Below are 20,715 nucleotides of genomic sequence, written 5' to 3'. Positions count from 1 at the left end.
AAAAAGGAACTGAGTTATAGAGAGAGAGAGGTTGAGCTGAGTGATAGGAGAGGCTGGGCAGGCTAGGACTTTATTTATTGTGGTGTGGGATACTGAGGGGTGATCACAGAGAGTTGTATAAAATCATAGGGGCTTGGTTAGGGTGAACGTGCACAGTTTTATCCCAGAGTTGGGCAAACAAGAACTTAAGGACATTGGTTTAAGGTGAGAAGGGAGAAATAGGAACCTGAGGGATAACTTTTTTTTGACAAGGTGTGTGGTCAGGGCATGGAATGAGCTGCCAGAGGAAGTGGTTGAGGCAGGTTCATAAACAGCATGTAATGGGTACGTTGCTGGCTGGAGGTGTAGTGGCACCCACACCGGACTTCGGGATGAGTGGTCCTGGGTACAAATCCGCCCGGCTCCTTTCACACTTTCCATTCATGCTGGTTTGAGCACTGGGCTAGCAACTCGGCCTCATAAAAAATAGACTAATGCCAAAGAAACAGCAAGGTTTCCACTTAGTGCGCCACAGGGCACGAAGAGGAACAACAGTAATAACAGGTACATGGATTTGAACGATTTAGTGCAGGGGTTCCCATCCTGAGGTCTATGGACCCCTTGCTTAATGGCTTTGGTCCATGGCACAAAAAAGCTTGGAGCCCTCGACTTAGAGAGATAAGAGCCAAACACTGGCAAATGAGCGAACATAGATGGACACCTTGGTTGGCATGGACTGGTTGGACCAAAGTATCTGTTTCCATACTATTCTTATTCTAAAGCTGTTAAAAAGATGGGATCTCAGTTTAATCTTAGTTAAAAATGCAATGCCTTTCACGTAACAACAGATCATCTGTTGTTCCAACCAAGACTTTATGTTCAAATCTTTGGGTGGGATTGAAATTAACACCTTTCAATTTAAGTGGAAGACTACAATTGCAGACAGAGTTTGAGAAGAAATAGTTCCCAGGGGTGTTGTGCAGGATTTCAAGGCCTGGGATCTGAAGAAGAATCCTCCAGCATTTTGTGTTTGTTACTGGAATCCTCTCAGGAATAAAAAGATCCCTCTTACCTTGAGAATGAAGGGACATTTGATAGGGAGGCTTGAAACCAGGAAGAACTTCCTTGCAATGGTGGTGGGCCCTGAGCACAGGGGTGCATCAGGCAGAGCTGGTGTCTCACAGCTTTAGTGAGCTGGGTTCAATACTGCGTACTGTATTTATAAATGTATATACTGAGAACGTGTTGTAGGTTGTAGTGAGTCTATAGGTTGTAGAAGCAGTTTAGAATTGACCTGAGTAAAGTTATCCATGTTGGTTCAGGAGCCTGATGGCTGTCGGGTAATAACTGTTCCTGAGCTCCTGAACCTGGTGGTGATGAACCATAGGCTCCTGCACCTCCTACCCAATGGTAGTAGTGAGAAGAGAGCATGGACTGGATGGTGGAAATGGAAGCGGGAATGTGTAGTAGGGCTGTGAGTGAAGGCAGAAGGTGGAGGCTAGTGCTGATGGGGAACATGTGCACATTTAACACATTGTGCTAAGGCCAAACGTGTATTCCTGAAAACACTGCAAGGTTTAAACTCCCGAGCTGTTTCTTGCCAGGGGAGTAGCTTATTAGAGAAGAGAGTTGCACTGACTAGGTCTTTCAAAGAACCAGCATAGGGACCATGAGATGAATGGTCTGCACCTCTTCTGAACCTTTCTGCAATTTTACATATCACACTGACAGGAGAACTATATTTTTATTGATCAGGTGAAGGATATTACTCTAGTAATCTAAAGAAGAGGACGAGTTGTTGAAACCAAATCTTTAAAACAATGCAGATGCATGAAATCCAAAATAAAAACAGAAGGTGAAGGAAACACTCAGTAGGCCAGGCAGCATCTATGGAAAAGGAAACAGAGTTAATGTTTCAGGGTGAAAACCATCTGTCTGAACTGGGAAGGAGACAAAAGAAGCTTGGGGATTGGGTTGTCTCCGCTAAGGTATAATTGGGGAAATTATGATCGAGGTACACCACTTCATGTTCTGTCTGGGCACCTGGTAGCCTTCTGGACTCACTATTGAAATCTACAGCTTCAGATAACTTGATTTCTGTCTGTTACAGTCAATGGTCTGTGACGTTGACTTACCATGTTTGTTTTTCCTAGCCCTTTCAATTTTTTCCTCTCTGGGGTGGAAGACGTACCCAGCCTAACCTTCCGGACACGTCGCCCCAGTCTGCGTTTCACAACTCCCCCATCATTTTGTCTACATTCTCACTCTCTAAATGCTCCCATTCACTCAATAACCAGGCAAACCTGTTCACAGCTTATCCTCAGGGTCAGTTCTGAAATGATAACCTCCTGCCTGACCAGCTGAGTGTTTCTAGAGTTGTATTTTTATTTTACGTTTCCAGCACCTGCTGTTTCCTGATTTTCTTTGGTAGTTTCCAGTTTCTGGTGAGGATCACACCCCTGACCTGTAACAATCGACGTAGTGTATATCACACACTGAGAGAGCTGCTGAAGGTTTCTCAAAGACATCCAAACAAGATTCCAAACGGCAAAGTCAACAGAGTAGTGGACTTCCTCAACCAGGACCTTTGAACCTGAAATAAATTTCATTCGCAATATTTGTTGCTGACATGACTGTAACGAGGAAGGCTGGTAACTTTTATCCATCTGAGTTGCAGATATCTCTGTATCCACTAATGTAAATGAGCAGCCAGTCCTTGCACAAACAAAAAGTCTTTCATTAATCGCGTTGGGTGAACCAATTATTTAAATTGGAGGCCTGCACAAAAGCAAGTCTGATGTCTACTCAGCTGTGGATTAATGGCCCCAGGGTTAGAGGCAATAAACTTGAAGCCCATTCTGTGGATTAATGGCCCCAGGGTTAGAGGCAATAAACTTGAAGCCCATTCTGAGGGATTTAATTCTCCTTCTAGCTCCATTGAGTGCTTTTTGGTTTAGGGAGTTCAGCTATTAGTTAACCACTAGTTTGGTCTTGGGGGGTTCACTAGTGACTCTCGACAGACTGGCACTCCTAGGGTGTGACAGAGTGTCAGTCACCATCTTCCAGAGAAGATGTTGACATAGAAAATAGAACAGTACAGTACAGCACAGTACAGGCCATTCGGCCCACAGGGTTATGCCAGCCTTTTAACCTACACCAAGATCAATCTCATGCTTCCCTCCAACATTATCCTCCATTTTACTTTCATTCGTCTAAGAATCTCTTAAATGTCCCTCATGTACCAGCCTCTACCACCACCCTGGCCCATGCTCCACACGCCCACCACTCTGTGCAAAAAAATCTGACCTCAGATATCCCCTCGATACTTTCCACCAATCACCTTAAAATCGTGCCTTCTCATATTAGCCGTTTCCACACTGGGAACAAGGTGCTGGCTGTCTATTCTATCCATGCCTCTTATCACCTCTATCAAGTCACCGCTCATCCTCCTTCACTCCAAAGAGGGAAGTCCCAGCTTACTCAACCTTTCCTCATAAGAAATGAGATCCTACCTGCCTGCTCAGGTGGATGTGGGGGCCACAGCTCAGAGAGCCAGAATCGTCTTCCTGTCTCCCTCACTCAGCACCATCCACCAGCAGATTGTCTGGTCCTTTTCATTTGCTCTTGGGGAAATCCTGGCATGCAAAGTCGGCCGCAGTGTCTCTGGGCTTCAGCAGTGAGTATTCTCACAACATTATCCATTGACTTACAGACGTCACTACAAGTTGTGATGTCAAAAGCCATTGTAAATCTGAAATAAAACCATTAAGTGCAGGGAACACTCTGGCCGTGACTGTGGACAGGGAAACGGAGCTAAAGTTTCATGTTAAAGGTCCTTCTTCAGGACAATAGAGAGAAGACAAGTTAGCATGAAGTTGCAGAGAGAGTGGGGGAAGGAGGGCAAGTGGAGTCTCTCTGAAGGGTGGTGCTAAGGTTGCTGTGGGGATAAGTCAGTAAAAGTCAGCTAGGTGTCAGTGATACTGGGTCATTTGCATAGACTGCACAGTCATGTAAAATGTTTCACAGTATTTCACGTTCCTTTGTCTGTATTCTCACTTTCTAATCGTTTTCATTTCACAGCTTTATTCTCTAACCACACCCTTTCACCCACTGACTCTCCCTCCCCACAATAAGCTTAGCATCACACCCCACACCCCATCAATGATATTCCCTTTGGTTTATCCGTCTAACCCAGTGGTTCCCAATGTGGGGCGTACGCCCCACAGGGGGGTAATTTGATTTTTAAGGGGGGCAATTCGAGAATGAGTTATTAACAGTGAATTTTTTCTAGTAAGTCTGTGTGAGTATGAGTGTGTGTGCGAGTTAATACATATGTGTATATACAGTATGCATACATAAAAATACTTGTGTATGTACATGCATAATTGCGTATGTACTGTATATATAGTGTATCACCATCATTACAACCATCAAATGGCTTTCATAATTAAATTAATGAATTGACTGATGTAGGAAGGAACAAATGAACAAGTCCAAACGCGTAAGAAACTCGTACGAGGTCGCGCCAATGCTGTTTTTTGCAGTAGCTTTCGGTTCTTGGTGGTGTGAAGGTGTGTACATTGCGTCATCTCTTTTAAACGGTGTATCTGTCTTTGTATGCTGTAGAAACGAATCGGCATTGTTTTATTTATTAATTATTATTATTATTTTAATATCACTTAATGTTCTTTTTTTTTACAATTTCTTAGTAATTTCTTCCTCAGAACTTTAACAGTCCTTTGGTTCTTTTATTTTTCTCTTTCATGAATGCCATGTTCTTTGGAAGCTTGTTTAAACCAAGTTAATGGTCTTTTAGGCTTCCTCCAGGTGAATAGGAGTTCACTTTTTGAATAATAAGAATTATATATCACCACAGGGGGCATCAGGATTTTAGAGGTGATTAGGTGGGGCATGGCCAAAAAAAGGTTGGGAACCACTGGTCTAACCCCTCTCCTCCTGTCCAATCTTCTCTGCCGCTTAAAAACTAACCTGCTTTCTCTCTTTTCTGACAAAGAATCTTCCACCTGAAGCATTAACTCTGTTTCTCGCTCCACAGGTGCTGCCTGATCTGCTAAGTATACCTAGTGTTTTCCCTTCTACGACAAAATGCAAACCTTTTCTTCCAGAGTTGAAACCTCAGGAATAATTAAGATGTGGGCAAGTGTCTGACAGTCATGACTGAAGTATAATTTTAGATCATCATAAATCTTACCAAGAATGGAAACATGTTAAATACATTTCTTGGCAATATTTCAATGAAGATTGCAACAGAAAGTACATTAAGCAGCAGTTCAAAGCGGAAAGGAAATGATTAATAGTGATCTTCAAAAGTAACCTAGAAACAGAATTATTACACTGGTGTACGAAAGATTCCTTATAACTTATTACTCGGCAGGTAGAGAGTGACATTCTACAACTAATTTGTTCTTTGTAAAGGTGCTGCACAGCAAAAATATTGATCGGGTATCTTCCCTGTAAAAGACAGTCTCTCATCCAGGCACTATGACTGATTCTGAATGGTTCCATAGCAAGAGGTAAGGCAATCCGAACGCAGTGTGGAATGAACGGTAGAAAATCCACTCACCTTTGAGCTTCCCTGCTCCTTGGGTGCCTTCTCTTTATCTGTGGAAAGTTTCAGAAACAAGAGAGAAATGAGTGCTTTTTTAGACATTAGAGAAGGGTTGATTTTGAATGATTCCAGGAACAGCAGAATCTGTGTATCCTTTGTTGGTTGTACAACGAGCTCCAATTTTCAAAAAACTTGTTAGTCAAGTGGAATATTTAAATAATCCAGATTATTTGAATTGCGGTGTCACCAACCTTTCATGTTGCAGCTGGTTAAGGTGGCTTGGTGCTCCCTGGAAACTTGAGAAGAGATTGACTGGAGGCTTGGGATCAAGTTTTAAACTTGCCTTTAATGGCCTTGAACTTGGTCCATTTCTAATCAGTCAGGTGACGAGGTTGCTCTTCATCTCCTTCGGTGCAATAGTACAGCGCTATCTGTGAAGCAGCTCCTGAGATTACACCGACCTGGCTGCCTTAATGGGAGGAGATTTTGCTGGGCAGCGAACAGGCCGGGAATTTCATTTCAGATTGCACAAGTGTTTACAGCAAGTTTGACAGCTCCCCCGTTGAACATAATTGTTCAAGGTTCAAGATCAAGTTCTCACTGCTGCCATCACAAAGCAGGTACAGGAGGTTCAGCTCCCACACCATTAGGTTCAGGAACAGTTATTACCCTTCAACCATCAGGCTCCTGAACCAGCGAGAATAACTTCACTCACCTGAACTCTGAACTAAGGATTCACTTTTCAAGAACTCTACAACTCGTGTTCTCAGTATTATTTATCTATTTAAATATACACAATTATTGCACATTGGCTGATTGTCAGTCTGTATGTAATGTTTTGTTGATTACTGTACTTTCCAGTTCTACTGTGGATACCTGCGAGAAAAAAGAGAATTTCAAGGTAGTATATGTGACTTATACATACTGTGATAATAAATTTTCTTTGAAACTTGATCAAGTGTTTCGGTGTCAGCTTGCATTCTGTTTTTGTGTCCTTCAGATGGGATGTCTGCTGAACGTTCTGTCCGAGCAGTGTGTAAGATACCCCCTGGCCAGGACAGCGTCTTGTTCAGAGACTCCACATTCAGCAACAGGGCCACGTAGTTCATTCACCCACTGCTGCTTGAGGAATCTTTCTTTGTACGGGTTGGTTGGCACACTTCCCGCTTTACTTCGCACTTCAGTGAGAAAATTGATTTGGAGCATTCCAAAGGAAAGGTGAAAGACATACTGGAATCCTGCCTGACTTCCTTGTGTTAGGAAAGCCAGTATTTTCTGTTTCCAGCTCACAAGCTAGAGCACCTAGCTCCTGATAGGTGCTTAGAGGACTATCCCACCGTGATCCACAGCTTTTCCAAAGCCCTGGAGACATTTTGTGTGGGTGGCAGTCTGTGTGACTTGTGGTTAAAGGTTCTTCTATGCATACTTCTATCTACAAGTAACAGGAGGTATCACTGTGAGGTATCTAAGAGTTGTGTGGTGAATTGCCTAAGCTAGGTCAGTTTGTGATAGATCAAACTCACAGGGTCCAGTTAATGGTTTTGAGTCCTTCAAGTCATTGAGGGAGAGGGGAAACCTTGCAGGTAGTGATGATTAGTGTCTGCCCTCTGTATTGATGCAAAGCACAGACAAAGGAAGCCATTGGGTAGACTCCACCCAACCCTTTCTATGGAGATCTTCACGTTACATCTCTGTGGACACTGCCCACCTCCAGTCTCTAGGTTAACTGGGTGGCAGATCAAATGACTTCAGGTGGCCAAAGTGTAGGACTCCTCCAACAACCATGAGGCTTCCTGGTACCTGACCACCAGGTTATTCACACTGTGAGAGGGTCCAGTGGGGGTCTGTATGAAGTCCTCTTCTGATCTTCAGCAAGATCCCTGGGGCTGGGACATGACAGTGCCAGTGCTCACAGTCCCTTGGTCCCTGACCAGCTTGCTGCTGTCTGGGTGAGTTGATCTTTCCCCTTCCTATTTTCTCCCCAACCCATCCATCTTTTCAGTTCCTCCACTTACTACTTCTCATCCAACTCCTCTTCCCTTCCCTTCCTCCACGTCCTTGCCCTCTCCCACCTCCTCCATCTTCTCCACCCCAACTGCCTCTTCCTGTCCTACTCCTCCAACTTCTCCCCCCTCTTTCTTCATTTCTTCTTTCTTCTCTTCCTCCTCCTCAGCTGAGCTCCTGAGCCGGCTGGTGTTGGCAGAACACTTTACAGAGAGCCACTCAGTTCTGACTGTTGACTCAAAGCCTTTCAACGTCCACAAAGCCAATTTTCAAGAAGTGTCTCGGCTTGAAATGTCAACTGTTTATTCATTTCCATAAATGCTGGCTGACCTGATTTGACAACATTATCTTTTAAAAGCATAGGAAATTATTTGTGAAAACTATCTACACCTCGCTTCCTCAGTAAAGCAGCCAGCATAACGAAATATCCCACCCACCCGGACATTCTCTCTTCTTCCCCCTCCCATCGGGTAAAAGCCTGAAGTTACCATACCACCAAGCTCAGGATACCTTTTACTACTATTAAACTGTTCCCTAGTATGCGGACATGGACTCCTGACGGTACAATCAGCTCTGTCCTTATCTTGCACCTTTAAGTTCCTCGGCATAAACATCACCAAGGATCTCACGTAGTCTGTACACAACAGTGCCTCTTTCACCCTAGACGGTTGAAGAGGTTTGGTATGGCCCCCCCAAATCCTAAGAACTTTTTATAGAGGCACGATTGAGAGCATCCTAACTGGCTGCATCACTGCCTGGTATGGGAACTGTACCTCCCTCAATCACAGGACTCTGCAGAGAGTGGTGCGGACAGCCCAGTGTATCTGGAGATGTGAACTTCCCACTATTTAGGACATTTACAAAGACAGGTGTATAAAAAGGGCCCGAAGGATCATTGGGGACCTGAGTCACCCCAACCACAATCTGTTCCAGCTGCTACCATCTGGGAAATGGTACTGCAGCATACAAGCCAGGACCAACAGGCTCCGGGACAGCTTCGTCCACCAGGCCATCAGGCTGATTAATTCATGCTGACACAACTGTATTTCTATGTTATATTGAATATCCTGTTGTACATAATATTTATTATAAATTACTATAATTGCATTCAATAGACTTGCAACACACACAAAATGCTGGTGGAACACAGCAGGCTGGGCAGCATCTATAGGAAGAAGCACTGTTGACGTTTCGGGCCCAGACCCTTCATCGGTCTCAGCCCGAAACATCGACAGTGCTTCTCCCTATAGATGCTGCCCAGCCTGCTGTGTTCCACCAGCATTTCATGTGTGTTGCTTGAATTTCCAGCATCTGCAGATTTCCTTGTGTTTGCTTTTGAAATTCAGTAGTCTTATTAGTCTCGTAGCCTGGTGGTACAAGTTTAGAGGCTGCATGATAGTACTGCTGTTAGAACAAATTGCTATCAGTGCCACCTGTAAGACCGAGGTTCAATTCTGGCCACTGTCTGTAAGGGGTTTGTACCTTCTCCCCGCAAGGGTTTCTTCTGGGTGTTGCAGTTTCCACCCACATTCCAAAGACGTAAGGTTAGTGTTAGTGAGCTGTCGGCACGCTACGTTAGTGCCGGAAGAGTGGCGACACTTGCAGGATGCCCAGAGCACTCCACGCTGATTTGACGTGACGCAAGTGACACGTTTCACTGGCTGCTTCGATGTACACGTGACAGATAAAGCTAATCTTTGCACCGCGCCGTAGTACCAGCTTGGATATTGCGTTCAGCAGTGAGGACTGGAACTCAAACCCCCACACCTCTGAGGCAGAGGTGAGAGGACAAATCATTGAGCCATGGCCTTACTGAAAAAACTTCAGCAGCCACTAGATTGGGAGACCGCTTCGTCCGCCACAAAAAGCGGGATCCCCCAATGGCCACCCATTTCAATTCTACTTCCCATTCTCACCCCGACATGCCAGACCATGGCACCCTCTACTGCCAGGATGAGGCCACCCTCAGGTTGGAGGAGCAACACCGTATATTCTGTCTGGTGGCATGAACATCCGGTAATTGCACCATCCCTTTACCATTCCCCATCCCCTTTTCCCTCTCTCACCTTATCTCCTTACCTGCCCATCACCTCCCTCTGGTGCTTCTTCCCCTTCCCTTTCTCCCATGGCCTTCTGTCCTCTCCTATCAGATTCCCCCTTCTCCAGCCCTTTATCTCTTTCACCAATCAACTTCTCAACTCTTCACCTCACTCCCTCCCCATCTTGTACTACTCGCTCCCCTCCCCTCACCTTCTTACTCTGACTTTTCCCCTTCCTTTACAATCCTATTGAAGGGTCTCGGCCCAGAACATCAACTTTTCCATAGATGCTGCCTGGCCTGCTGAGTTCCTCCGGCATTTTGCGTGTGTTGCCTTGGATTTCCAGCGTCTGCAGATTTTCTTGTGTTTGTGAGCATTTGTGTAGCAGTTTCAGAGTGGCACAAGCTAAACCAAAGGAGATACTAGGTAGATCACTAAAAAAGAAGTCAGCTGGGTGGAGAATCTTAAGGGACTGATAGCTTTGTAGGGAACATTCCCTGGGAATAATCTGCTTGGACGTCCAGAAGTTCATACACTATTACAGAAAGCATTTCTGAGCAACCTTTTAAAATCTTACAAAAAAAAAATTAATGTAAGGTGCTGGGGAGTAGGTACAGAGGAGATGTCAGGGGTAAGTTTTTTACTCAGAGAGTGGTGAGTGCGTGGAATGGGCTGCCGTCAACGGTGGTGGAGGCAGATGCGATAGGGTCTTTTAAGAGACTTTTAGATAGGTACATGGAGCTTAGTAAAATAGAGGGCTTTAGGTAAGCCTAGTAATTTCTGAGGTAGGGACATGTTTAGCACAACTTTGTGGGCCGAAGGGCCTGTATTGTGCTGTAGGTTTTCTATGTTTCTTGCACAAAGGGGAGATTTATTACAAAAGGGAGGTTAAACGTTCAGCTTGCACAGTTTAACATTCCATTCCTCTCCTATTTTCTGAATTAAGAAATTCAGCGCCTGACTAATGAAAGGCAATTAAGTCAAGCTTACAGAGGAAAAAAATCTCATTTCACAGGAAAATTGCAATCAAAGCACTTCTGCATATTTAACATTAATAGATGATGTGTTTTGAATATTCAATAATGGTTCCATGTCAAACATTTCCAAAGGTCTTTAAATTTAGCAACATTTTTGCTTATTAATTAGTTCCCACACAAAGTTCACCTGGTTGGTAGAGAGAACTATGTGCAATTATTCTAAAGTGGATAGAGTGCTAGCAGGTTATGATACTTATCTGAAGTTCTGATCAGACCACAGTGTACAAATAAAAAGAACAGCGCAGCATCCAGAAACTCGGTCAATTTATTACAATCCGCACAGTCTGTAACCTGCAGGAATAGCAAGTTATAATTAGCAGCCAAAATTCAATATTTGCGGCCAAGAGGCAGGCTATATACATTCCTTAGCCCCCAATCCGCGCCCCTCCTGCATTTGATCTCACTCCACTCCCCCCATCCCCTCCCTCTACGTATTTATTAAACCCATCCCTGTTTCCATCTCACCCTGCTCTGTGGAAACCAGTTTGAGAATCACCACAATCCCAATGAGAACAGGCTTCTCCTGAACTCCCGATTGGAACATTACTAATTATCTTGTACTGATGGTTCTAGGTGAGAACGTTCTACCCAATTATTCCATAACTCTCGAGGGCTCGTTTAATTTTCCTACTTTACTGTTCTTTATGTGAGGACATACCTAATCTTCCAGTGCACTAAAAACGTCAATAAATATGTGTTGCGCTGGTTACTGTGTTGCCTACTTGGTAGACCATGTCTTTGAAAAGGGAAATTAAAACTTAAATGCCATTTCAAAATTTTAAACAATTACAAATAGCAATTAAGAATGCTAAGGGCCGGATAATTAATTAAAAACATTAAGTTAAAAGAATGTACACTTGCATTGAGTCATAGAACATAAGGACAGCTTCTTGGACCCAACTGGTCCAAGGCGACCAAGATGCCCCATCCACACTACTTCCAGTTGCCAGTGTTTGGCACATAACTTTCTAAACTTTTCCAAGCTCTTATTGTACCTCTTTCAATGACCTCCTCTCCCATACCTCTCACCCTCTGAGTAAAAAAGTTGTCCCTCACATTCCTATTACATCTTTCCATTCTGACCTTAGACATTTGCCCTCCAGTTCTTATTTCTCAGCCCTGGGAAATAGATTGAGTGCATTCACCTTTCCGTGCTCTTCATGATTTTATACACCTCTACAAGATCATGTCTCAGTCTCCTACACTCCAAGAAACAAAGTCCCAGCCTGTCCGGCCTCCCCTGTTACTCAGTTCCTCAAGTACTGCTAACATCCCTGTAAATCTTTTTTGCTCTCTATCCAGTTTAATGTAACTCAGTTCGAATTAACATTGTTTAGTTACACACGCTTATTTTTTTTGTGTTGGTAGCTTTTACCTGCACAGGAAGGCATATTTCTTAAACCCTATTATAATTATAATCTTATAATTCTTATACCATAACTTGTGTGATGCTGTTGGGGAAAATTTCACTATGGAAGCAGTTTGTCCATTACATTACAATTACTAGATCAGATTACTGTCATTATCCAGCCCATTCATAATTCTTTTAATTTTGTATTGATCATTCAAGGGATGTGGGCTTCACAGGCCAAGGGGGCATTTAATTGGCCACCCCTAGTTTCCCTTGAGAAGGTGGTGGTGAGTTGCCTTCTTGAACCACTGTAGTCCTTGAGGCATGGGTACACCCACAGTGCTGTTAGAGAGGCAGATCCAGGGTTTTGACCCAGTCATGGTAAAGGAATGGTGACATATTTCCAGGTTGGGATGGTGTGTGGCTAAGAGGGCAACATCAACATGAGGGTAGTCCCTGTGATTTTGCTGTATCTGCCCTTCCTGTTGGTAGAGGTGGTGGGTTGGGAAAGTGCTGCCCACACTACTCATGCGATAAAGGGAGGTACGGTTCCCACACCAGGCAGTGACGCAGCCAGTCAGGATGCTCTCGGTAGTGCCCCTGTAAAAAGTTCTTAGGATTGGGAGTCCATACCAAACTTCCTCAACCGTCTGAGGTGAAAGAGGTGCTGTTGTGCCTTTTTCACTACACAGCTGGTGTGTACAGACCACGTGAGGTCCTCGATGATGTGGATGTCAAGGAGCTTAAAGCTGTTTACCCTCGCAACCCCAGATCCATTGATATCAATAGGGGTTAACCCATCTCCATTTCTCCTGTAATCCATAACCAGCTCCTTTTATTTTCTCGACATTGAGGGACAGGATGTTTTCTTGACACCACTGTGTCAGAGAGATAACTTCTTCCCTGTAGGCCACTTCATTATTATTGGAGATTAAGCCAATCAATGTAATGTCGTTGGCAAATTTAATTAGTAGATTAGAGCTGTGGGTGACGACAGTCATGGGTATACAGGGGGTAAAGGAGGGGACTTAGGACACAGCCCCGAGGGGCTCCTGTGTTGAGAGTCAGAGGGATGGAGATGAGGGAGCCCACTCTTACCACCTGCCGGTGATCTGACAGTAAGTCCAGGATCCAGCTGCGCAGGGCAGGGTCAAGGCTGAGGTCTCTGAGCTTCTTGTCGAGCCTGGAGGGAATTATGGAGTTGAATGCTGAACTGAAGTCCAAGAACAGCATTCTCACACAAGCATCCTTCTTCTCCAGATGTGTAAGGGCGGTATGTAGAGCAGTGGCTATTGCGTCGTCTGTTGATCGGTTGTGTCGGTACGTGAATTGTAGAGGCACAATTGAGAGCATCCTGACTGGCTGCATCACTGCCTGGAATGGGAACTGTACCTCCCTCAATCGCAGGACTCTGCAGTGATGTATTACTTACATCCTTCATATACATGAAGTGTAAAAATCTTTACATTAGTTCTCCGTCTAAATGTGCAATAATTTATAATAAATAGTATGTACAACAGGATAGTCAATATAACATAGAAATATAGTTGTATCAGCATGAATTAATTAGTCTGATGGCCTGGTGGAAGAAGCTGTCCCGGAGCCTGTTGGTCCTGGCTTTTATGCTGCAATACCGTTTCCTGGATGGTAGCAGCTGGAATACTTTGTGGTTGGGGTGACTCGGGTCTCCAATGATCCTTCAGGCCTTTTTTACACACTTGTCTTTGTAAATATCCTGAATAGTAGGAAGTTCACATCTACAGATGCGCTGGGCTGTCCACACCACTCGCTGGATAGTCCTGCGATTGAGGGAAGTGTGGCTCCCATACCAGGCAGTGATGCAGCCAGTCAGGATGCTCTCAATTGTGTCCCTGTAGAAGGTTCTTAGGATTTGGGGACCCACACCAAACTTCTTCAAATGTCTTCAGGTGAAAGAGGTGCTGTTGTGCCTTTTTCACTACACAGCTGGTGTGTACAGACCACGTGAGGTCCTTGGTAATGTTTATGCCAAGGAACTTAAAGCTGTTCACCCTCTCAGCCCCAGATCCATTGATATCAATAGGGGCTAGCCTGTCTCCATTCCTCCTGTAGTCCACAACCAACTCCTCTGTTTTCGTGACATTGAGGGAGATGTTGTTTTCTTGACACCGCTGTGTCAGGGTGATGACTTCTTCTCTGTAGGCTGCCTCACTATTATTTGAGATTAGGCCAATCAGCGTTGTCAGCAAATTTAATTAGTAGATTAGAGCAGTGGGTGGCAACATAGTCAAGTTCCTTGAGTGTTGTTGAAGCTGACCTCACCCAGGCATCTGGAGAGTGTTCTATCACTCTTCTGACCTGAGCCTTGGACAGGCTTTGTTGAGGTAGGTGAGTTACAGCAGGATTCTCAGCCTCTGAACTGCTCCTGTAGCCACATTGTGTGTGTAGCTTCTCCAGTTGGCAGTGGTAACCCTCAGGATATTGATAGTGTGGGATTCCATAATGGTAACGTTGCTGGATGTCAGGATGGCAGCTGGATTTTCCCTTCTTGGGTATCGTCATTACCTGACACTTGTGTGGTGACGATATTACTTGTCACCCATTGGCCAAGGCCTGATATTGCCCAACTTTGCTGCATTTGGATGTGGACTGCTTCATCATCTGAAGAATTGTGAGTGGTGCCGAACATTGTGGAATCATCAGAGAACATCTTCGCTTCTGGCTTTACGACTGAAGGATGCTCATTAAAACTCAGGGCCCATTTGCACGGAGTACCCTTCTCCAAATCACTACTTATTGTTTTTCTCTCCAGGGCAGAAAGAGACCTGATTCAATGTTTAAGGCATAGATAGGGTAGATAGAGCTCCCCCAACCCACCCCTCTACCACCAGAGAGCATAGTTTTAAGGTAAAAGGAGGAAAGTTGAGGGAGATTTTTGAGGCAAAGTTTTGTTTTACACAGGGAATGGTTGTGCTTGGAATGAGCTGCCAGGGGAAATGGTAGAAGCCTGTAAGAGCCATTTAGACAGGCACATGAACAGACATGGAATGGAGGAATGTGGATCATGTGCAGGCAGATGAGATTATTTTCAATTGGCATTTTGGTCAATACAGATACTGAGTTGAAGAGCCTATTCCTGTGCTACACTGTCTTATGTTCTATGTTGTAATTATTAACATGCTTTTATCTCTATTCTCTTCATCCAAGGAATTGATGATAAAACTCAAATGATTAGCAGACTCTTATTTCCTGTTAAGTAACGAGAGTGGATTTTTCTGCCCTTTGTTGACACGTTTAAACTTCAGGTGATGCATCAGGGAAAACAACCCAAGTTTCTTCGACCCTTCCTTATTGCTAGTATTCTCTAACCCGATCAATATCCTGGTGAACCTCTTCTGCACCCTTTGCAAAGCCTCTACAGCCTTCTTTTAGTGCAACAACCAGAACTGGGCAAAATATTCCAAATGGAGTCACAAGAGGAACCCATAGATCAGAGACAAATTAGTACAGGGATACAGAAAACATTGTATTTCAAGTTTAATACAGCTGCAACATGATTCCCCAACTTTTATACTTGACAGCTTGACCAAAGAAGACATAAGCCTTCTTGTGTTACCACTTTCAGGAAGCTATGGACTTGCACGCCGAGATCCCTCCGTTCGTCACTGCTCCTGAGGGTCCTGCCATTTATTGATAGATAGATAGATAGATAGATACTTTATTCATCCCCATGGGGAAATTCAACTTTTTTCCAATGTCCCATACACTTGTTGTAGCAAAACTAATTACATACAATACTTAACTCAGTAAAAAAATATGATATGCATCTAAATCACTATCTCAAAAAGCATTAATAATAGCTTTTAAAAAGTTCTTAAGTCCTGGCGGTAGAATTGTAAAGCCTAATGGCATTGGGGAGTATTGACCTCTTCATCCTGTCTGAGGAGCATTGCATCGATAGTAACCTGTCGCTGAAACTGCTTCTCTGTCTCTGGATGGTGCTATGTAGAGGATGTTCAGAGTTATCCATAATTGACCGTAGCCTACTCAGCGCCCTTCGCTCAGCTACCGATGTTAAACTCTCCAGTACTTTGCCCACGACAGAGCCCGCCTTCCTTACCAGCTTATTAAGACGTGAGGCGTCCCTCTTCTTAATGCTTCCTCCCCAACACGCCACCACAAAGAAGAGGGCGCTCTCCACAACTGACCTATAGAACATCTTCAGCATCTCACTACAGACATTGAATGACGCCAACCTTCTTAGGAAGTACAGTCGACTCTGTGCCTTCCTGCACAAGGCATCTGTGTTGGCAGACCAGTCTAGCTTCTCGTCTAACTGTACTCCCAGATACTTGTAGGTCTTAACCTGCTCCACACATTCTCCATTAATGATCACTGGCTCCATATGAGGCCTAGATCTCCTAAAGTCCACCACCATCTCCTTGGTCTTGGTGATATTGAGACGCAGGTAGTTTGAGTTGCACCATATCACAAAGTCCTGTATCAGTTTCCTATACTCCTCCTCCTGTGCACTTTCTTCTTATGCTTGCCATCCAAAAGTGCAACATCTCATGTTTTCCCAAATTAAACTCCGTTTGCCATTGGCCTGCCCACATTTCCTGCTGATCTATCTCCTGCTGAAGCCTTTGATAAATTTCCTCACGCTTTTCGTTTATTCTGACTAATCTGGGATCAGGTAATGGGGGAGACAGTTAGAGCAGTGGTGTGCTCCGTATGCAGTATGTGGGAGGTCAGGGTCAACACAGTTGACCCTGATGACCACACCTGCAATAGGTGCATCCAGCTGCAGCTCCTATCAGACCGAGTTAGGGAATTGGAGCAGGAGCTGGATGAACTACGGATCATTCGGGAGGCAGAGGCAGAGATAGATAAGAGTTATCGGGAGGTAGTCACACCAAAAAGACAGGAGGTAGGCAAATGGGTGACAGTCAAGAGAGGCAGGGGGAGCAGACAGAGAGAGAAGAGCACCCCTGTGGCCGTTCCCATCAAAAATAAGTATACCATTTTGGATACTGTTGGTGGGAATGACCTACCAGGAACAAGCTGCAGTGGTCCTGTCTCTGGCACTGAGGTTGGACCCTCGACTAGGAAGGGGAGGAGGGAAGAGAAGAGAGCGGTATTGATAGGGGATTCTATAGTCAGGGGGGCGGATAGGAGATTTTGTGGGGAAGATCGGGAGTCTCGGATGGTATGTTGCTTCCCTGGTGCCGGGGTCCGAGACATCTCAGATCGGGTGCAGGTTATTCTCGAGAGGGTGGGCAAGAATCCAGATGTTGTGGTCCATGTAGGGACCAATGACATGGTAGGATGAGTGAGGGGGTCCTGCGTAGGGAGTTCAGGGAGTTAGGTGCGAAGCTGAAGAGCAGGACCTCCAGGGTAACAATCTCAGGATTGCTACCTGTGCCATGTGCGAGTGAGGCAAGGAACAGGAGGATTATAAAGATTAATACGTGGTTGAGAGGATGGTGCAGGAGGGAGGGCTTCAGGTTTGTAGATAATTGGGCTTTGTTCCAGGGAAGGTGGGATCTGTTCCGACGGGACGGTTTACACCTGAACTGGGGCGGTACTAACATTCTTGCAGGGAAGTTTGCAAGTGCTTCTTGGAGGGGGGGGGGGGGTTTAAACTAAATTTGCAGGGGGCGGGGATCCAGAATGTGAGAGAGGATAGCGAGAGGAAGAATAAAGGACAGGTGGGGTCTACACGGTTCCGGAATATTAAGTGTGTAGTAGAGGAAGGTGGGGCGGAACAAGTGATAAGGAGGACTCCTGTACAGAGGGATGGTCTGACGGAACATAGAGTTAAATGAGTTGAAAGAATAAGTAAATTTAGGAAGGACAACAAAATTCTAGGGGCGTATAGCCCGATGGGAGTTCGGGGAGCTGGGTTAAGCACAATAGGCAGCGATTCAAACAGAGAGAGGAGAAATGGGCTAAAAATTCTATATCTGAATGCACGAAGTGTCAGAAATAAGGCGGATGAGCTTGAAGCTCAGGTGCGAATGGGTAACTATGATGTTGTTGGGATAACAGAGACATGGCTGCAGGGAGATCAGACCTGGGAAATGAATGTACAAGGGTATACGTGCTATTGTAGGGACAGAAATGTGGGCAGAGGGGGTGGGGTGGCCCTGTTGGTGAGGAATGAGATTCAGTCCTTTGCAAGGGGGGACATAGGGTCAGGAGAAGTAGAGTCTGTGTGGATAGAACTGAGGAACAGTAAGGGCAAAAGGACCCAAATGAGTGTTGTCTACAGGCCACCAAACAGTAGCATGGATATTGGGTGCAAGTTGAATAGGGAGTTAACATTGGCATGTGGCAAAGTTAATGTCGCAGTAGTTATGGGGGATTTCAACATGCAGGTGAACTGGAAGAATCAGGTTGGTGCTGGACCACAGGATAGGGAGTTTGTAGAGTGCCTTCGGGATGCATTCTTGGAACAGCTTGTACGAGAGCCGACCAGGGACAAGACTATTCTGGATTTAGTGTTATGTAATGAACAGGATTTGATAAGCGATCTCGCAGTAAAGGAGCCATTAGGAGGTAGTGATCATAATATGGTAAGTTTTTATCTGCAATTTAAGAAGGATAAGGGCAGCTCGGAGGTGTCAGTGTTGCAGTTGAACAGGGGAAACTATGGAGCCATGAGAGAGGAGCTGGCCAAAGTTGACTGGACGGATAGCCTAGCAGAAAAGACAGTGGAACAGCAATAGCAGGTATTCTTGGGAATAATGCACAAGGTGCAAAATCAGTTCATCCCCCAGAGAAGGAAGGATTCAAAGGGGGGAAAGGGGCCACAGTGGTTGACAAAGGAAGTCAGAGATTGCATAGCATTATAAAAAAGGAAGTATGACAGAGCTAAGGTGAGTGGGAGGACAGATGATTGGGAAGTTTTTAAGGAACAACAGAACTTAACTAAAAAGGCAATACGGGGAGAAAAAATGAGGTACGAACGCAAGCTAGCCAGGAATATAAAGGAAGATAGCAAAAGCTTTTTTAGGTATGTGAAGAGAAAGAAGATAGTTAAGAACACTGTTGGGCCCTTGAAGAATGAATTGGGTGAAATTGTTATGGGAAACAGAGAAATGGCAGAAGAATTTAATGAGTACTTTAGATCTGTTTTCACTAAGGAAGACACAAGCAATCTCCCAGATGTAGAGATGGGCCAAGGACATAGCGTAACAGAGGAAATGAAACAGATTGACATTAGGAATGAAACGGTGATGAGTAGACTGATGGGACTGAAGGCTGACAAATCCCCAGGTCCAGATGGTCTGCATCCTAGGGTACTAAAGGAGGTGGCCCTGGAAATTGTGGATGCATTGGTAATCATTTTCCAATGTTCCTTAGATTCAGGATCAGTTCCTGAGGATTGGAGAATGGCTAATGTTATCCCACTTTTTAAGAAAGGAGGGAGGGAGAAAACAGAGACCTATCGACCTGTCAGCCTGACATCAGTGGTGGGGAAAATGCTTGAGTCCATTATTAAGGATGAAATAGTGGCATATCTAGATAGCAGTGACAGGATTGGGCCGAGCCAGCATGGATTTACCAAGGGTAAATCATGCTTGACTAATCTGTTGGAGTTTTTCAAGGATGTAACCAGGAAGTTAGACAGGGGAGATCCAGTGGATGTAGTGTACCTCGATTTTCAGAAGGCATTTGATAAGGTCCCACATAGGTGATTGGTGGGTAAAATCAAAGCTCAGGGCATCGGGGGGAAGACATTGACATGGATAGAAAACTGGTTGGCAGATAGAAAGCAAAGGGTAGCGGTGAATGGGTGTTTCTCGGAATGGCAAGTGGTGACTAGTGGGGTGCCACAGGGCTTGGTATTGGGACCACAGCTGTTTACAATTTACGTCAATGATTTAGATGAAGGCATTGAGAATAACATCAGCAAATTTGCTGATGATACTAAGCTGGGTGGCAGTGTGACATGTGATGAGGATGTTAGGAGAATTCAGGGTGACTTGGATAGGCTGGGTGAGTGGGCAGATACTTGGCAGATGACGTTTAATGTGAATAAGTGTGAGGTTATCCACTTAGGGAGTAAGAACAGGAAGGCAGATTTTTATCTGAACGGTGTAGAGTTAGGTAAGGGAGAAATACAAAGAGATCTAGGAGTCCTTGTTCATCAGTCACTGAAGGTGAATGAGCAAGTGCAGCAGGCAGTGAAGAAGGCTAATGGAATGTTGGCCTTTATTACAAAGGGAATTGAGTACAAGAGCAAGGAAATCCTCTTGCATTTGTACAGAGCCCTGGTGAGACCACACCTGGAGTATTGTGTACAGTTTTGGTCTCCAGGGTTAAGGAAGGACATCCTGGCTGTAGAGGAAGTGCAGCGTAGATTCACGAGGTTAATTCCTGGGATGTCTGGACTGTCTTACACAGAGAGGTTAGAGAGACTGGGCTTGTACATGCTGGAATTAAGGAGATTGACAGGGGATCTGATTGCAACATATAAGATTATTAAGGGATTGGACAAGATAGAGGCAGGAAATATGTTCCAGATGCTGGGAGAGTCCAGTACCAGAGGGCATGGTTTGAGAATAAGGGGTAGGTCATTTAGGACAGAGTTAAGGAAAAACTTCTTCTCCCAGAGAGTTGTAGGGGTCTGGAATGCACTGCCTCGGAAGGTAGTGGAGGCCAATTCTCTGGATGCTTTCAAGAAGGAGATAGATAGGTATCTTATGAATAGGGGAATCAAGGGATATGGGGACAAGGCAGGAACCGGGT

General features: G+C 44.8%; 1 protein-coding gene across 1 annotated transcript in view; it reads right to left on the bottom strand.

Moving 5' to 3' along the window:
- Window positions 1-5,963, bottom strand: part of LOC140715867 (solute carrier family 15 member 1-like) — a 57,358-nt gene extending 51,395 nt beyond the window's left edge. Inside the window, exons 1-2 of the mRNA XM_073028351.1 lie at window positions 5,800-5,963; window positions 5,564-5,601 (exon numbers count right to left, since the gene is read on the bottom strand). Coding sequence (XP_072884452.1) covers window positions 5,564-5,601; window positions 5,800-5,806 — 45 coding nt within the window. The 5' untranslated portion in view covers window positions 5,807-5,963. The remainder of the gene's footprint in view (window positions 1-5,563; window positions 5,602-5,799) is intronic.
- Between the last annotated feature and the right edge of the window lie 14,752 nt (window positions 5,964-20,715).

Source organism: Hemitrygon akajei, chromosome 2, assembly GCF_048418815.1.
Source record: "Hemitrygon akajei chromosome 2, sHemAka1.3, whole genome shotgun sequence".
In the NCBI taxonomy this organism is placed as follows: Eukaryota; Metazoa; Chordata; class Chondrichthyes; order Myliobatiformes; family Dasyatidae; genus Hemitrygon; species Hemitrygon akajei.
This window is presented reverse-complemented; position numbering and strand designations above follow the sequence as displayed.